This window comes from Nycticebus coucang, chromosome X (genome assembly GCF_027406575.1).
Source record: "Nycticebus coucang isolate mNycCou1 chromosome X, mNycCou1.pri, whole genome shotgun sequence".
Lineage (NCBI taxonomy): Eukaryota > Metazoa > Chordata > Mammalia > Primates > Lorisidae > Nycticebus > Nycticebus coucang.
Window position 1 is genome coordinate 157912260 of NC_069804.1, and position 17962 is coordinate 157930221.

Genomic DNA, 17962 nt, shown 5'->3' on the forward strand with positions numbered 1-17962 from the left:
CAATTACAAGAGGTACAAGAAGGAGGTGATAAATTTCTAATAGAAAACTCATAGTCTTGAGATACTTTTCTAAGAAGGATGTCTTACCACAAAAAACGAGGTAATGGCTATCTTAATCAGTTTGATTTAAGCATTCCACATTATCTATCAAATCATCACACTGTACCTCATAAATATATAGTTATGATTTTAATTAAAAATTAAAAAAAAAGAAAACCTACAATCTTCATGGATGAAAGAATTTGAGGAGGGAGTTCACAGCAACTGTAACCACTGGGAAGTGAGGAGGAGATCCCAGAAAGGAAACAACCAGAGAGAGGGAGGGATGGCGGGAAGGGGGGTGGTGGTGGGGGGGGAGGGGGAGAGAGAGAGAGAGAGAGAGAAAGAGAAAGAACACAAATGCAAGATGGTCACTTCAAATTCTGTATATAAGAACTCTCCCAAACTTCTGCATGGCCTCTGAGCCACAAAAACACAAGGAAGATTCCAAATAATACAGTTAAGGCTAAAAGAATTGGACTGAGATTTCAGTTGCCATACAAGAGACAGAATTTTCAGCTTTTATCCAACCAAGTACATGGACCACTAAAACAAAAGAAAATAAAGTCAGCATTCTTTGGAGTAATATAACAGAATCCAGAGTCTTCACATCATAATATCCGTGATAAACTCCAAAGTTACATCACATATAAAGAACTAGGATGAGAAGAAATATGCTCATAATAAATGAAAAGATAGGAAATCTTAGAGGAATAGAAAGCTAAAAAAGGAAGATAGTGCCTATTTTCAAAGGAAATGACAAATGACAGAGACTAACCTCAAGATGACCTAGATATGGTAATTTGTTTTTTTAAAGACAGGGTCTTGTTCTGTTTTCCAGGCTACAATGCAATGGCATGACCATAGTTCACTATAATTTGCAACTTCTTGGCTCAAGCAATCCTCTTGGTTCTGCCTTCTGAGTGGCTAGCACTACAGGTACGTGACATCATGCCTGGCTAATTTTTAATTTTTTTTTTTTTTTTTTTTGTAGAAATGGGGATCTTGCTATGTTGTCCAGACTGGTCTCAAACTCCTGGCCTCAAGCAATCCTCCCACCTCAGCCTCCCAAAGTTCTGAGATTATAGGTATAAACCACCACACCTGGGTGGGATGTGGTAATTTAGCAGACAAGGAATTAATGCATCTATTACAGCTATACTCATGATGTAAAGGAAATATGCTCATAATTAATAAAAAGAGGAAATCTCAGTGGTGGAATAGAAACTTTTAAAATGAGCCAATTAATTTGCCTGAAAATAATAAGAGCTAAGGATTTTTTGTTTGGAAATAAAAAGAAACAAGAATTATTTTGGCTGAAAATGAGCTGAGTTTTTTGTTTTTTGTAAAATTTCTATTTCTCTGTTGAGATTTCCCATTTTTTATTCATTTTGAGCATATTTTACATTACCGAGCATGGTTAAAGTAGCTGCTTTAATTCCTTGTCTGATAATTACCATATCTGAGATAACTCCAAAACTGAAAAAAAGCAACATCTTGGAAAAAACCACAGCTGAACTTAAAAGTATAATAGAAGAGACAGAATGAAGAAAGAACTTAAAGAAGAACAACATGAAAGTATCCATTTTGAATAACAGAGAAAGATATATATTTAAAAAAATAACAGGGCCTCAGAGACTTGTGGGATTGCACCCAACGGTCTCACATACATGTAAACAGAATATCAGAAAAGGAGGAGAGAGAAAAAGATTCAGAAATATTTGAAGCATATTTTTATTCTCAAATTTGATGAGAGATATTAATCTACATACTCAAAGAGCTTAGTAAATTAAGCAGAGAGAGGGAAGGAGGGAGAGGGGTGGGGCCTTGGTGTGTGCCACACCTTCTGGGGGCAAGACATGATTGCAAGAGGGACATTACCTAACAAATGCAATCAGTGTAACCTAGCTTATTGTACTCTCAATGAATCCCCAACAATAAAAATTAAAAAAAAAAAATCACACTGTAAAAAAAAAAAAATCCAAGCAAGATATGAGTAGGAAAGTATGTCTAGGAACATTATAGTCAAACTGCAGAAAACTATAAAAACAGACAAACTTTTGAAAGCAGCCATAGAAAAAGAATATAAGGGGAAAAACAATTCAAATACTTTGATTTCTTTCCATACAATAAAGGCCAGAAGCCAGTGGTATCTTTAAAGTTCAAGAAGAAATAAAAATATCTGTTCATTCAAAACTCCGGGGGGGAAAAAAAAACATGCTTTCAATAATGAAGATGAGATAAATGTATTTTAAGACAAAAGTAGTACAAGAATTTATCACCAACAGACTTGCACTATAAGAAATGCTGAAGGAAGTTCTTCAGGCTGAAGGTAAGTGCTACCAGACATAAACCCACATCTTTAGGAAGGCAGGAATAATATTAGAATTACCAAGATCACACTGGGAAAAGTCACTTTAAAAAGTAAGCATGCAAACTGGATTGGAGCAGCTTTCAATCATTTAGAGGCCAATGTGATGCCTATCAGGGGTGCCTGAGGGCTGAGCTGAGATTCGTTGCCTAGGTTAGCTCCCACTGGGTTGTATACAGGAAACAGCCAAAGCTGTCGGGTGAAAAATGCCTCCATTTAGAGGGTTATGAGTAAGTATTTCAAATGGATTTCTTAATAATTAATGCTGTAGTTAGTCACTATCTAAACTAATATCCTCCTTTTTATTCCTTTTATCAAGAAAAATAATAATTTTTATCTCCTTTTCACTAAAAATAAAAGACCCCTTTTAAAAAAGTGAGCTATTCAGTATTATTACTGATAGTTAAGAAGTAACAGAAAAATCAGATGCTAACAGAGTGTCTCCTATGTGCTGCAGGGGCATTCCTTAAAATAGAAGAAAATGACTTGCTTGAGAAAAATGGACTTTAAAGGGCTGTGTCAAGAGACAGTTTTGCTATGTCTTATTCAAACTCATTGCATAGAGAACAATAAAGGATTTCTCATTTCTGAGAATTCATTATATCTCAGGAGTCTGGGTTTCAGTTATCATCCAAGGGCTGTACTGGAAAGGTGATTATAACAAGGTTTGACATTGGCAAATTCAAATATTGTACAATCTATTGCATCAGGAGAAGTTACAGCTTTTTAGTTGCTTAATAAAAATGTAGACCGTAAGGGATTATAAGCAGAGACCAACTCTCAATTCACAAATATGTCACCTAACCCTGGCAAAATTATTGTGTTTCTCAGAAGAGTAAATTGTGTTCCTGCTAGGGACATGTTCCCAGGACAGGAAGAGCTGAGAGCTAAGACATCCTCAAAGCTGCTTTCTGTTTCCAGCTGGGCAAGAAAGCATAATCTCTTCTTAGAATCATAAAAAGTTCAATTGACTACATGATGTGGCTTATTTAGTAGTAGTCTTTCACATCTTCAAAAATCCCTAGAAATATAATAGATCTATGGACAAATTTTGCCGAAATGCCTCAAAATACTTTAGGAACAAGAATTACCAATTTATTTCTCTGATAATAAAATGACGGTTAGAAACATTAAGGAAAAGTTTTCCGTACATTGCTCAGTCAGGCAGGCAAAGTCAGAGCCCTCTACCACTATCCTTGTTAACTATAAAGAAACTCAGGCTGTTATCATTAGTCTTCTATAAATACTGAATACTATATCAGATGAATGGGATAAAAGGCAAAAAGAACATCAAAGGTCATGTAAAGAAAACTTAACAGGGAACATTTAGTGAAGACAGTATCCCCGAGAAAAGAGAGTGAGATTTTAATACTTAAAGCACTTGATATTGGAGATACCTGTTTTCTGCCTTCTCTGGTTGGATCAGAAAAGTTCTACTTTGGGAAGCAAACCCTTTATAGCGAAGGGCTAAAAGAGGGCATGTCCCTGAGGAAAGCATTCTACTTAGCTTGGACATAGGTGCAGGCACAGGGAGGACGCTGAACCACCAAAGTGCAGACAGCAAAAGAATTAGCTGCCTCCCACATTTGCCCCATTTCCCATCCTGACATTGGGATCCAGTGCTGAAACCAAAAAGAGTGGAAATGGCATACAGAAACATTTTCCTGCGTTTTGCATCTGTAAATCTTTACCTGAAACTGACTGGGTCACATCACTGAGAAACTACATCAAAAAAGGTGAGACAGCCCTCCTACAGGTTTTCTACCACTTTCCTGCCCACAGTAGGTCTGTGATATTTTTCATTATTTATTTATTTATTTTTGCAGTTTTTGCCGGAGCTGGGTTTGAACCCACCACCTCCGGTATATGGGGCTGAAGCCTTACTCCACTGAGCCACAGACACCACTGCTAATGATTTCTGAACTCTTATTATGATGACTTTTTGTCTGTTCTAACAGTAACTTTTTCTGAAGTTTAGACATTCACACACTGCTCCACATTGGAGGACAGAGCACTTTCAGATAGAATAAAACTGAAACCTGAGACAGAGGAAAATGCATGAAAAGAACCACCTTTGTACCAGTTGGTATTTTTGATTTAACATAAAGTAGATTATAAATCATATATTAATTATCTAACTGTAGTTTCACAAACATTTATATGGACATAAATTTATTTTATTTATGTTTTATGACAGGAACATGATTATCAGAAGATCAAAGTTCCTTATTAAATGTGAAATAAAATTCTACTTACCCAGACTTTCAACATTAACAGGAAACTTGGTGGGGAGTGGGTCAGATGAGAGAATGGAAGGGAGCAGAGGACAGGGAGATAGCTTTTACACTTATGTAGAAATGTGATTCTGAGATATCATTTAATACAATGAAGCGAACCACAAACTCAGCTTCTTAATTAAGGTCTATTGTATCATACATAATGGGAATACAAATTAGGTTATCTAAATTGTGTTAGTATGTTTTTTGATGGCTGAAGGCCAATATCTAGTGTTAGTACAAATGGATCCTAAAACAAGGGTATGAGGATGACTTGAATATCTATCTGCAAACAGTTCTTCAGTTTGGAATGGTAGGCCTGTAAATCTAGAGAGAAAGTTATTTTAGCAATCATAGTATTTCATTTTACAAGAATACTAGCAATTATCAAATCCCTTTTCCTATGGCCCCAGTGGCATAAAACCTCATCTTTAGGATGGAAGGGGTATCTCTTGGGGTTTGTTGCCATGGCTCTAATTTTTATTCATCATCCAAGGTTTACTTTCTATTCTAGGGTAGCTTGAGAGAAACATAGAGGCTTTAAATGATTCTGTAGAAAAACAGTTTCCACAACACACTGAACTGCCAGTAAAGTCACTGTAGACAACAAATTTTAATAAGGGGGAGGGACTTCAGCCTTCTCTTATTATCCTTTTCAATCATGTTAGCAGGAGCCTCATGCACACATAAATCAGGGAAGTAAAGCAATGAAAAAGACTCATTAGCAGACTAATCTGCCTGACATATACTGCCAAGTTAGTGCTTAAGCTCCCTGAAGGTCAGGACTTTTTCTTTTTACTCCAGACCCTTTCTCTCAGCAGAATAAGACAGTGTTGGGTGCTGGTAGAAGAATGACAATGAAACAAGAAACAGGTACTTTGTGACATGAGGAGGTCTCTGGCTGACTTGTTCCTAGAGGCGACTGGTAAAAAGGTTAAATGTCAGAAACTTCCACCCTGATGAAACCCTTGACTTATGAGTCATAGCTTCAAGGCTTGGGTCAAGAAAGAGACAGTCTAGTTGGTTAAGTTTTTGAGATGCTCTGATTTTCAGAGGGGTGCTAAGAGGCATGTACAATTGAAGAATACAGTTTCTTCACTTCTCACAGAATACCTTCTTTCAGTCCTCAGATGTCTTCTATAGAGTAAAGGTTTGAAGAGGTAAAAACAAGACCAAAAATAGAAACAGAAAGAAAACATGACTTAGACACCAATATAAGGTGGAAGAGTTCTTTTAGGATTAAGGAATGCAATGTCAGAAGACGGTCATGAGTTATGTATTATTCTCAGTTGAAAGTACTTTATAAATGTAAACATTTTATCAATAATAAAAGTTAAGGGATATGGCAACTTGCATTGACAGATATAATGGGACTGCTACTAGACTGGCAAAGAGGACTCAGAAATGTAGTTGAAAAAAGTTGCTGCATATATAGATTGAAATTATTTATTTATTTTTTTTTTATTGTTGGGGATTCATTGAGTTATAGATTGAAATTATAAGGGCTGGCTAAGGAAGCTGCCCATAGGAACAGAAGAACTTGAGGCATAAATAACAGCATTTCCAATGGCAGATCAGTATAACCTCCCATTTCAGTTTGTAATTTCTGGTTCAGAATAGCAACCTAATCATATCACATGTATTCTAGTATTAGGCTAAAAATGTCAACTGAGTACAGGCAGAGAGGTTTATCAACCTTAACCTAAAATCAGAGTCCTCTGTTACTGTTAAAGATGCCACTTATAAAGATGACTAAATGTATGTGATAAGAGAAGTTCAGAAATTTCAAAGCTCCACTGTAATGCCAAGGCAGCTTCCAGCCTCAACTGTCAAGATGCTCTAACAAATGTAAGACAGCCCTAATATTACTAACAGTAGCAGCACAGGTCTGTAATTATTGTTGTATCCAAGACTAGCTAGCTTAGAGAAGTAAACTTATAATTATCCCAGCTACATTTCTACCACTAGGGTTTCCATCCAGCAGAATGCATTTAAGACTACACAGGTACATTTTTTACCCTTTTGACAGCAGGTGGTCTGGACACAGTGACAGACTATAGAATACATCTTAGTGTTTCATTAGGGCCTTGTTGTGACCCTGGGAGCTTGGCACTATTTAATTCTGGCTAAACTCCAAATCAATAACTTGTTAAAGAAACTGTCCCCTTGAGGGGCTACCAGAGTAAAAAGTTACTAACCTCAGCTTGTTTGCACCAAACACTGATGTTTTTACGCTGGGCTTTTGTGAAGTGGTCCCATGCCTTCTGTTTGGAGGCGGAATGGTACACAGCCACTATCTGCTCAACTGCAGCATCGAATCAGTAGGTGGATCAGGACAGAGTATCATCCAGCATCCAGTGATGACAAAAGAAAGGAGGAAAGAAATAGAAGCATCAGGTTTGTTTTATCTTCTTGTTATGACACTATACTAGGCTGTGATTGTACTTAGAAAAAGAAACATGTGTTGGGGTACTGGGATTTTACTGGAGACTCAATGGAAGAGGTATCAATATACAGAAAGAAAAAAAAGGGAACTCCAGAAGGTTTGGGGAAAAATGAAGTCTGAAGTGTCAATACAGACTGTGTATTCATGTAGTCAGAAAAGGCAAGAGTCGTAGCTAAATGTATTTAGTTTAGTACTACTGACCCCATACAGTATAGAAGTAAATGGCAAACTATACCAACAAGTTTCTACCACTGGCTCTTTTCATAAACAAGCCCTATGAAATAAAGTTGGATACTTAATTTCAATAGACTTCATCCTTTTACTATTCTGAGGTATGTTTAACCATAAGCATTTAGTCAAAATCAAAATCTAAGATGGACTGAATCTTTTTGAAGTCTACCCTAGATAGACTAGTTGACTGGAAAAAAATGTAAGTTTTATGGAAGAATACTGTATAGCTACAGTACTAAAGAGCATTTTACAGAGTCCTTTAAAATGTCAAATGGGGAAATGTGTAATAATATTTTGGGACATTATTCTAATCAGTTCAAGAAAAGGGAAACTTAGACATGACCCTTTTGGGAAAAGAAAAGCAGCACTTGCCCGGTGGAGTATTCATAGTAAGAAAATCCAGAGGTATTATTTTTTCCCTTTGCAGTCGTCTTTGCACCTTGTCTTCTAATGATTTGAGGATTTATATTCCCACGATGCTTGCTGCTCTCTTTTTCTACTTATTCTGAAGTCCTGAAGACATGTTTTCATATCCCAGATGTAATGCCCATGTATGCTTTCAAAATACAAATGGCAAATGGAACAACTCCTTTGTCCCAATTATGTATGAGTCAAATATGAGAAGCCAAGTATGGCAAGAGAGGACCATAATTGTTTAAAAGCAAATCATAAAATTATACCCTTATTCTTAAGGTAAAGACAGTCCCTTACTAAAAGGACATGAGTGGATAATTTTATAATATGGTGAACAAAAAACATTACTTACAAATGTATTTGACCTATCTCACTAAAGAAATCTTGGATAGATTTGAAGTGGTACTTTTATTGGAAAATGGCCATTTTGGTGGCTTCTTACCCCATCGAAATGACTATGACCTCCCGCAAAGGTAGTGGAAGAAAACGAAATACAAAATATAGACGTAGCAACTTTTTTTTTTATTCAATCACCTTGGGAAATAAAATTACATATTTATCGCTAATATAAAGTCTCCTAAAAGCATATTACATGATGATAATGGTGCAAATCTGAAGAAAAGAGCCTTCAAATGCTGATGGCTACTTCCTAACTTCAGCAATAAAATACCCAACCCTCTGCTGAGGCCTGGGGCTGTAATGGCCTAAGTATTTGTGTTTCTAAGGAGCTGAAGTTAGATTTACTAGACTAAGTGAAAATGGGAGATACCCACATATTTCCTGTGAAACTGGAGGTTGAGCATTTGGCAATATAAGGACAGCACAAAGCAATGAAGAAGGGAGGCTTTGCCTTTGACACAGGATGTCTCTGTAGTTCTGGGCTTCTGTGTATAGCAAGTGGTGACTAAGTGAAGTATATAGCAAGTGGTGTATAGCAAGTGGTGGGTGACTAAGCGAAGTGTCCTCTCACCCTTCCAGAAGAACTTTATATTCTACTCACATTGAATGAGAATTCCAGAAAGGGCCTGCTTGAACTTCTCCTTTGCTTCTTCCATGTCTTTCTCATGGGCTGCTTTTTCATTCACCAGGCGGCGGACATGGCTATTGGCTGATTGGATCATGGAATAGAAGTTATTGGCGCTGCGACGGTTTACCTCTCCCCGCTCTATCCAGGTGAGCAAAGTCTGCACAGCTTCTGAGAATTTGGAATCATCTGAAAGAAAGCGAATCATGAAAGGTAACCAAATCTCAATCTATTTTTCCAATATGCTGGCAAAGAGGATACCGTGGCTTTTTGGCAGTGGTGGTGGTTAATTGCATTGCTGAGGATAAGGAGGCACACAGGCAACATGTGTGTACATACAGGCAGTGGGCAGGCAGACAGGATGAATGAAAGGCTCAAAAGTAATCAGATTGTTTGTAGTCTATGAAGAATTTTCAGAAAGAGAAATGATTCTTCTTTCCTTAAAAAAAAAAAAACTTCTGTACTGATATTACAGTTTTTACATATTGCAAATTTCTTATGGTCTCTGATTGTGCGTGTGTGCGTGTGTGAGAGAGAGAGAGAGAGAGAGAGAGAGAGAGAGAGAGAGAGAGAGAGAGAAGAGAGAGAGAGGTATTAGTGAGGGAACTTTAGAATTCTACAATCCTATGTTTTATTGTGGAAAAGCAAACTTGAGTCCTGAGTTTAACTTGAATTTGATAGTAACTTTACCTTGGACCCTTGGAATTATAGTGTTCGAAGGAGCCTTAGGCAAGAGGTAAGTGAGTAATTCTTTAGGTATGAACACTTGCATCTCTGACCTTTTAAAATATCACTCCTGAACTCAATCCACAGCCCCAAGATTTCCACTCAGTTCTAGTCACAATCTATTTTGATGTAATTCATTTTAATTCTGTATTTCTGTACATCTTTCTTCTCTTGCCTGAGGAACCCTCCACCAAGAAGATTTCTTCAGCTAGTTAGGAGTTACTCTCTAACTACTTAAGATAGTAGCACAGCTCTTCCAAAGCTGCAGGTCCCCAAGATAGTCACTTATTCTGCTGCTAAAGACTCCTGAGAGGGAAGGTCCATTAGCATCCCAATGAAGCCCCATTCTAGGGCTTTACATCCCTCTGCCCAGAAACTCTTATGTCAAGTAGAAATTTCTTTTACTACAATTTGAACTTTTTGCCTCCTTGTCCTTTTGTTCAGTGTAGACATATAATAAGAGGTCAGCCTCCCCTTTGTAGCAGCTTTTCATTTCATTTTTTAGATGCTTACGTTGATGGTCAGTTTTTGCTTTTCTGGAGGTCCATACAACCAGAAAATACATTTTTTGTTATTTTATTTTCTTCTCTAACTTAAATTGATTTGTTTGGTATTGCGTGAATAGGCAAGTTTGAGAGCTGGCTTTTTACCAATGCTTTCAGCCTTTTGAATTTCTCAAAATGTACCATTATTTCTGTCTTTATTCTGGACTCTATGTTTACTTCTTTTTCCATGCAGGAAGTCAAAATCGATTATTAGAGATTTCTTAAGATTTCTTAAATGCGTGAATCCCTTAGGCTATGTGGTGTAAACAAGTCTGGTGAATGAAACCAACCTGGAAAGTGGAATTAGCAGTATCTTGCTGAGCCGAGACCACAAGAAACAGGGAAAATTCATATTATTAGAGCTGGGTTGTCGTCATTAGTAAGATACCAGCACTCATTCAATAAAAATCCACCATACTCAGAAAAATAAGGAAGACTGGATTTTAGCCACTAAGATAGAAGACCAGGCAGGGAAATTAATGTTAAATTAGCAAAATGCCTCTGAGACTCAAACAAGGGGAATGGGAATCAAGACAATGGGAAAGACAATGATTTAGTGATGTCTAGAACTCTTCATAGTCACTGTTTGAAATAAATTGGCCTTTTTTTTTTTTTTTAAGACAGAGTCTCACTATGTGACCTCTGGTAGAGTGCCATAGTGTCACAGCTCACAGCAACCACAAACTCCAGGGCTTAAGCGATTCTCCTGCCTCAGCCTCCCAAGTAGCCGGGACCACAGGTGCCTGCCACAATGCCTGGCTATTTTTTGTTACAGTTGTCATTGTTGTTCAGCTGGCCTGGGCTGGGTTCGAACCCGTCAGCCTCGGTGTATGTGGCTGATGCTGTAACCACTGTGCTATGGGTGCTGAGCCAAATTGGCCTTTTTAAGTCATTAAAATGTCTTTTTTTTAGCTGTTGGTAGCTAAGTCATTGAGTAATCTAAGAAGAATATACACTGTGACTATTTCCCGGGCTCCACTTTCTCATCTTTAAAATGGGTATCTTTTTTAATTGTTGGGGATTCATTGAGGGTACAATAAGCCAGGTTACACTGATTGCATTTGTTAGGTAAAGTCCCTCTTGCAATCATGTCTTGCCCTCTTGCCCCCAGAAGGTGTGGTATGCACCAAGGCCACGCCCCCCTCCCTCCTTCCCTCTCTCTGCTTTTCCACCACCCATAACCTTAATTGTCATTAATTGTCCTCATATCAAAATTGAGTACATAGGATTCATGCTTCTCCATTCTTGTGATGCTTTACTAAGGATAATGTCTTCCACTTCCATCCAGGTTAATACGAAGGACATAAAGTCTCCATTTTTTTTAATAGCTGAATAGTATTCCATGGTATACATATACCACAGCTTGTTAATCCATTCCTGGGTTGGTGGGCATTTAGGCTGTTTCCACATTTTGGTGATTGTAAATTGAGCTGCAATAAACAGTCTAGTACAAGTGTCCTTATGATAAGAGGATTTTTTTTCCTTCTGGGAAGATGCCCAGTAATGGGATGGCGGGATCAAATGGGAGGTCTAGCTTGAGTGCTTTGAGGTTTCTCCATACTTCCTTCCAGAAAGGTTGTACTAGTTTGCAGTCCCACCAGCAGTGTAAAAGTGTTCCCTTCTCTCCACATCCATGCCAGCATCTACAGTTTTGAGATTTTGTGATGTGGGCCATTCCCGCTGGGCTTAGATGGTGTCTCAGGGTGGTTTTGATTTGCATTTCTCTAATATATAAGGATGATGAACATTTTTTCATATGTTTGTTAGCCATTTGTCTGTCTTCTTTAGAGAAGGTTCTATTCATGTCTCTTGCCCATTGATATATGGGATTGTTGGCTTTTTTCAAGTGGATTAATTTGAGTTCTCTATAGATCCTAGTTATCAAGCTTTTGTCTGATTGAAAATATGCAAATATCCTTTCCCATTGTGTAGGTTGTCTCTTTGCTTTGGTTGTTGTCTCCTTGGCTGTACAGAAGCTTTTCAGTTTAATGAAGTCTCACTTGTTTATTTTTGTTGCTGTTGCAATTGCCATGGCAGTCTTCTTCATGAAGTCTTTCCTCAGGCCAATATCTTCCAGTGTTTTTTCAATGCTTTCTTTGAGGATTTTTATTGTTTCATTCCTTAAATTTAAGTCCTTTATCCATCTTGAATCGATTTTTGTGAGTGGGGAAAGGTGTGGGTCCAGTTTCAGTCTTTTACATGTGGATATCCAGTTCTCCCAACACCATTTATTGAATAGGGAGTCTTTCCCCCAAGGTATGTTCTTATTTGGTTTATCGAAGATTAGGTGGTTGTATGATGTTAGTTTCATTTCTTGGTTTTCTATTTGATTCCAAGTGTCTATGTTTCTATTTTTGTGCCAGTACCATGGTGTCTTGACCACTATGTTCAAGTGCTATTTAGTACAGCCTAGAATCTGGTATGCTGATGCCCCCAGCTTTATTTTTATTACTAAGAACTACCTTAGCTATACGGTTTTTTTCTGGTTCCATACAAAACGCAGAATCATTTTTTCCAAATCTTGAAAGTACAATGTTGGTATTTTGATAGGAATGGCATTGAATAGGTAGATTGCTTTGGGAAGTATAGACATTTTAACAATGTTGATTCTTCCCATCCATGAGCATGGTGTGTTCTTTCATTTGTTATTATCCTCTGCTATTTCCTTTCTGAGGATTTCATAATTTTCTTTATAGAGGTCCTTCACCTCCTTCGTTAGGTATATTCTTAGGTATTTCATTTTCTTTGAAACTATGGTGAAGGGAGTTGTGTCCTTAATTAGCTTCTCATCTTCACTGTTACTGGCGTATACAAAGGCTACTGACTTGTGGACATTGATTTTATATCCTGAAACATTACTGTATTTTTTGATGACTTCTAGAAGTCTTGTGGTTGAGTCTTTGGGATTCTCTAAGTATAGGATCATGTCGTCAGCAAAGAGGGAGAGTGTGACCTCCTCTGCTCCCATTTGGATTCCCTTTATTTCCTTGTCTTGCCTAATTGTATTGGCTAGAACTTCCAGCACTATGTTGAATAGTAAAGGTGACAGAGGACAACCTTGTCTCGTTCCAGTTCTAAGAGGAAAAGCTTTCAGTTTTATTCCATTTAGTCAAATATTAGCTGTGGGTTTGTCATAGATAGCTTCAATCAGTTTTAGAAATGTGCCACCTATGCCTATACTCTTCAGTGTTCTGATTAGAAAAGGATGCTGGATTTTATCAAATGCTTTTTCTGCATCTATTGAGAGGATCATATGATCTTTATTTTTGCCTCTGTTAATACGGTGGATAACATTTATGGACTTGCGTATGTTAAACCAGCCTTGCATCCCGGGATGAAGCCTACTTGATCATGATGTATGACTTTTTTGATGATAAGCTGTAATCTATTGGCTAGGATTTTGTTGAGAATTTTTGCATCTATATTCATGAGTGAGATTGGTCTGAAATTCTCCTTTTTGGTTGGGTCTTTTCCTGGTTTTGGTATCAGGGTGATGTTTGCTTCATAGAATGTGTTGGGGAAGATTCCTTCTTCCTCAATTTTTTGGAATAATTTCTGCAGTACAGGAATAAGCTCTTCCTTGAAGGTTTGATAGAATTCTGGTGTGAAGCCATCTGGACCAGGGCATTTTAAACCTTAGTTACAGGCACGGGAACTTAAAGAGCAAGAGGAAGTGAAAGGAAAATTAGGGCAAGGAAACAGATAAAAGAAATCACTCATGAGGAAGAATCAGCAGAAAACTCCAGACAACATGAAGAACTAGTCCAGAACAACCCCTCCAAGGGACCATGAGGTAGCTACTGCAGAGGAATCCACCTATGAAGAAATGTTAGGAATGACAGAAAGGGAATTTAGAATACACATGATGAAAACAATGAAGGAAATGATGGAAACAATGAAGGAAACTGCTAATAAAGTGGAAAATAACCAAAAGGAAATCCAAAAACAGAATCAAATCAGAGATTATCGATATGAAGAATATGGAAAGGATATAGCAGAGCTGAAGGAACTGAAACAGTCAATTAGGGAACTTAAAGATGCAATGGAAAATATCGGCAACAGGTTAGACCATGCAGAAGAAAGAATTTCAGAGGTAGAAGACAAAGTTCTTGAGATAACTCAGATAGTAAAAGAGGCAGAAAAGAAGAGAGAGAAAGCAGAACGTTCACTGTCAGAATTATGGGACTTTATGAAGCGTTCCAACATATGAGTTATAGGAATCCCAGAAGGGGAAAAAGAATGCCCCAGAAGAATGGAAGCCATACTAGGGAATATTATAAAAGAAAATTTCCCAAATATCACCAAAGATTCTGACACACTGCTTTCAGAGGGATATCGGACCCCAGGTCACCTCAACCCTAACCGAGCTTCTCCAAGACACATTGTGATGAACCTGTCCAAAGTCAAGATAAAAGAAAAGATTCTGCAAGCTGCCAGGAGTAAGCGCCAGTTGACCTACAGGGGCAAATCCATCAGAGTGACCGCAGACTTCTCTAATGAAACTTTCCAAGCAAGAAGACAATGGTCATCTACCTTTAATCTACTTAAACAGAACAATTTCCAGCCCAGAATTCTCTACCCTGCTAAGCTAAGCTTCAAAATTGACGGAGAAATCAAATCATTTACGGATATACAAACATTGAGGAAATTCGCCACAACAAGACCAGCTCTACAGGAAATACTTCAACCTGTTCTGCACACTGACCACCACAATAGATCAGCAACAAAGTAAGAACTCAGAAATTAAAGGACAGAACCTAACCTCCACACTGATGCAAAAGATAAAACTAAGCAATGGACTCTCACAAAATAAGATGAATAGAGTAAATACTACCACACTTATCAATTATCTCAATAAATGTTAATGGCTTGAATTCCCCACTGAAGGGACATAGATTGGCTGACTGGATTAAAAAACACAAGCCGTCCATTTGCTGTCTGCAAGAAATACACCTGTCTTCAAAAGACAAATTAAAACTCCGAGTCAAGGGTTGGAAGACAATTTTTCAGGCAAATGGAATTCAGAAGAAAAGAGGAGTTGCAATCTTATTTTCAGATACATGTGGATTTAAAGCAACTAAAGTCAAAAAAGACAAAGATGGTCACTTTATATTGGTCAAGGGAAAAATACAACAAGAAGATGTTTCAATTCTAAATATTTATGCACCCAATTTCAATGCTCCCAGATTCTTGAAACTGACCTTACTCAGTCTGAGCAATATGATATCCGATAATACCATAATAACAGGGGGACTTTAACACACCTCTTACAGAGCTGGACAGATCCTCTAAACAGAAATTAAACAAAGATATAAGAGATTTAAATGAGGCCCTAGAACAACTGTGCTTGATAGATACATATAGAACACTCCATCCCAAAGATAAAGAATATACATTCTTCTCATCATCCCATGGAACATTCTCCGAAATTGATCATATCCTGGGACACAAAACAATTATCAACACAATAAAAAGAATTGAAATTTTACCTTGTATCTTCTCAGACCATAAGACACTAAAGGTGGAACTCAACTCTAATAAAAACATTCGACCCCACACAAAGGCATGGAAATTAAACAATCTTGTGTTGAATAACAGATGGGTGCATGAAGAAATAAAACAGGAGATCATTAACTTCCTTGAGCATAACAACAATGAAGAGACAAGCTACCAAAACCTGTGGGGTACTGCAAAAGCAGTTTTGAGAGGAAAATTTATTGCTTTAGATGCCTACATTCGAAAAACAGAAAGAGAGCGCATCAACAAACTCACAAGTCATCTTAAAATGGGCATTTTACCAGAGTTTTTCAGAGTCACATCAGGGTCTATCATCCTGATTCACTCATTTGACTTAGAATTCAAAAGTAACTTGTATCTACTATGAAAGGGGATGCTTACAGGTCCCATGTCATAAATCACACCTAAAATTCTCAGATTTGGAAAAGTGAGGAAAACCTGTTTTTTCTCACTTTTTTATAGAAAGAAAAAACGCCATCCCTCAAGACAATGAAGGATCAGAGACACCGACAACAAGGACAGATTTCCTGGTTCTTGAGTTACTAGGTAAATCTCTTTATCTGCAAGGCTCCAAGATATGAAATGCTTAGAATCCATCAGTGGGAAATTCAAAAGGATAACTGCCAACAACACAATATATTTATTAAATTTCCCTAAAGAAAAGCACTCTTCCAATCATGAAGCTTGCCTTCCATACCTTTTAGTTTTTCAGCAACGATGCTACATTCATGATCTGAATAGTGGACCACTGGGGGCGGTGATGGTGGACGCAGTCTTTCTTCTTCCATCCTTCTACGGTGGCGCTCCTCTCTGGCTAGCATACGCTGTTTACATTCCCACTCATACAGGTCATCTCGAGCCTGTGCAAAATCAACATGGAGCCGTCCTGTGTCTTTCTTGTCAGTACTAGAGCCCAGGCGAATGCGGTAGCCTAAATTCACCAGAGGGAGAGAAAGACAGAGAAATGAGTAAACAACTATAAATACTTTTCCATGTTCAGTATTTCAGATGAAGCTGTATCAGTTCCATGTGACTATATAACCCCCAAATCTCTCCCTATACCTAGTAAGGTAAATCATCAAAAGACTTGGATTACAGTCTCATCTCTTATAATAGCTGCTATTCTATAGGTTGGGTCAGTCTTATTCTTAAGAGTTCCATTCTTCCATCTACTGCCTTAACTCTGGCTAAGGGTGGCTCTGTGGGTAATTGTATCAAGATGTCTTATATGGCATCAAGGGTTGGGAGGAATGGGAAAGGTATCCCCAAACTCTGGTGCTTCTAAGTAACTTCAAGAGTGTCAGTCTGATCATTACACAGATTTTGGTAAAACTTAAATGCATTAACTTGGTATTTGAATCCCTAAAATGGCTTCCTAGAAACATTTGACAAATCTAAAGTATATTTGCTGGAAAAAATTAAATATGAGCAGTGGTGTGTAATTCAGATTACATAGAATTTGGGATCCTTAAATAGTGTGATTGTGATATGGTGGAATAGGACTAGGATTCATAAAACCAGGATTCAACTCCTTACCTCCACTTTTTTGTACCAAATATACTACTCAATTCGTGTCTTTTAACAAAAAAAAAAAGTACTTTTCAGTTTCAGGAGATGAGTTAGATATTTCCACATGTACTTATTTCATTTCATTTTTAGCACAAGCTTACAGGGTAAACACTTTACCAAAGAGAAAACTGAGCATCAGACAGGTTAGAGAGGTTAACTGGCTTGCCCTGGGTCAAATAACTAGCAAATGGTAGAGATGGTACTTGAATTTAGAGTCTAAATCCATTGTGCTTTCTGCTATTCTATACTGCCTCTCAACAATAATACCCACCAGAGACTTGCTTCTGGCTAAGATAGAGTAACAGAGGTTAGATATATCCTGTCTCTTAAACAGCTAAAAATATAGACAAAACATGAGGTCAATCAGTTAAGTTCACAAACTCATCCTAGAAGAAGTACTACATACCTCATTGCTGAATATCACTATGGTCATCTTTGAAGTACTCCCCTTGTAAAGCTATACACAAATGTCAGGGCCTAGTCCACCCTTAAAAGCAATTTTGGAACTCTTTCTGGAATGGCTATCAGAGCTGTCATTGTAGGAGATCTGACAATTAAGTTCATGAACTCATCCTAGAAAAAGCGCTTTGATGGGTGGACTAGGCACTGGTATTGGTGCATAACTTCCCAAGGAGAGTACTTCAAAGGTGACCATAGGGATATTCAGCAGTGAGGTATGTAGCACTTTTTCTAGGATGAGTTCTCGAACTTAACTGTCTGACCCTGTATATGAAATAATGGTTTTCAAAACACAGGACATTAGACAATGGAGACAGTGATTACTGAGAGACAAGAACCAAATGA

General features: G+C 37.7%; 1 protein-coding gene across 8 annotated transcripts in view; it reads right to left on the reverse strand.

Moving 5' to 3' along the window:
* Positions 1-17962, reverse strand: part of ENOX2 (ecto-NOX disulfide-thiol exchanger 2) — a 333450-nt gene that overhangs the window by 25727 nt on the left and 289761 nt on the right. For all 8 annotated transcript variants that reach the window (XM_053580567.1, XM_053580565.1, XM_053580566.1 and 5 more), the window contains 3 exons: positions 16287-16520; positions 8778-8990; positions 6885-6991 (listed from right to left, as the gene is read on the reverse strand). In XM_053580567.1, coding sequence (XP_053436542.1) covers positions 6885-6991; positions 8778-8990; positions 16287-16520 — 554 coding nt within the window. The remainder of the gene's footprint in view (positions 1-6884; positions 6992-8777; positions 8991-16286; positions 16521-17962) is intronic.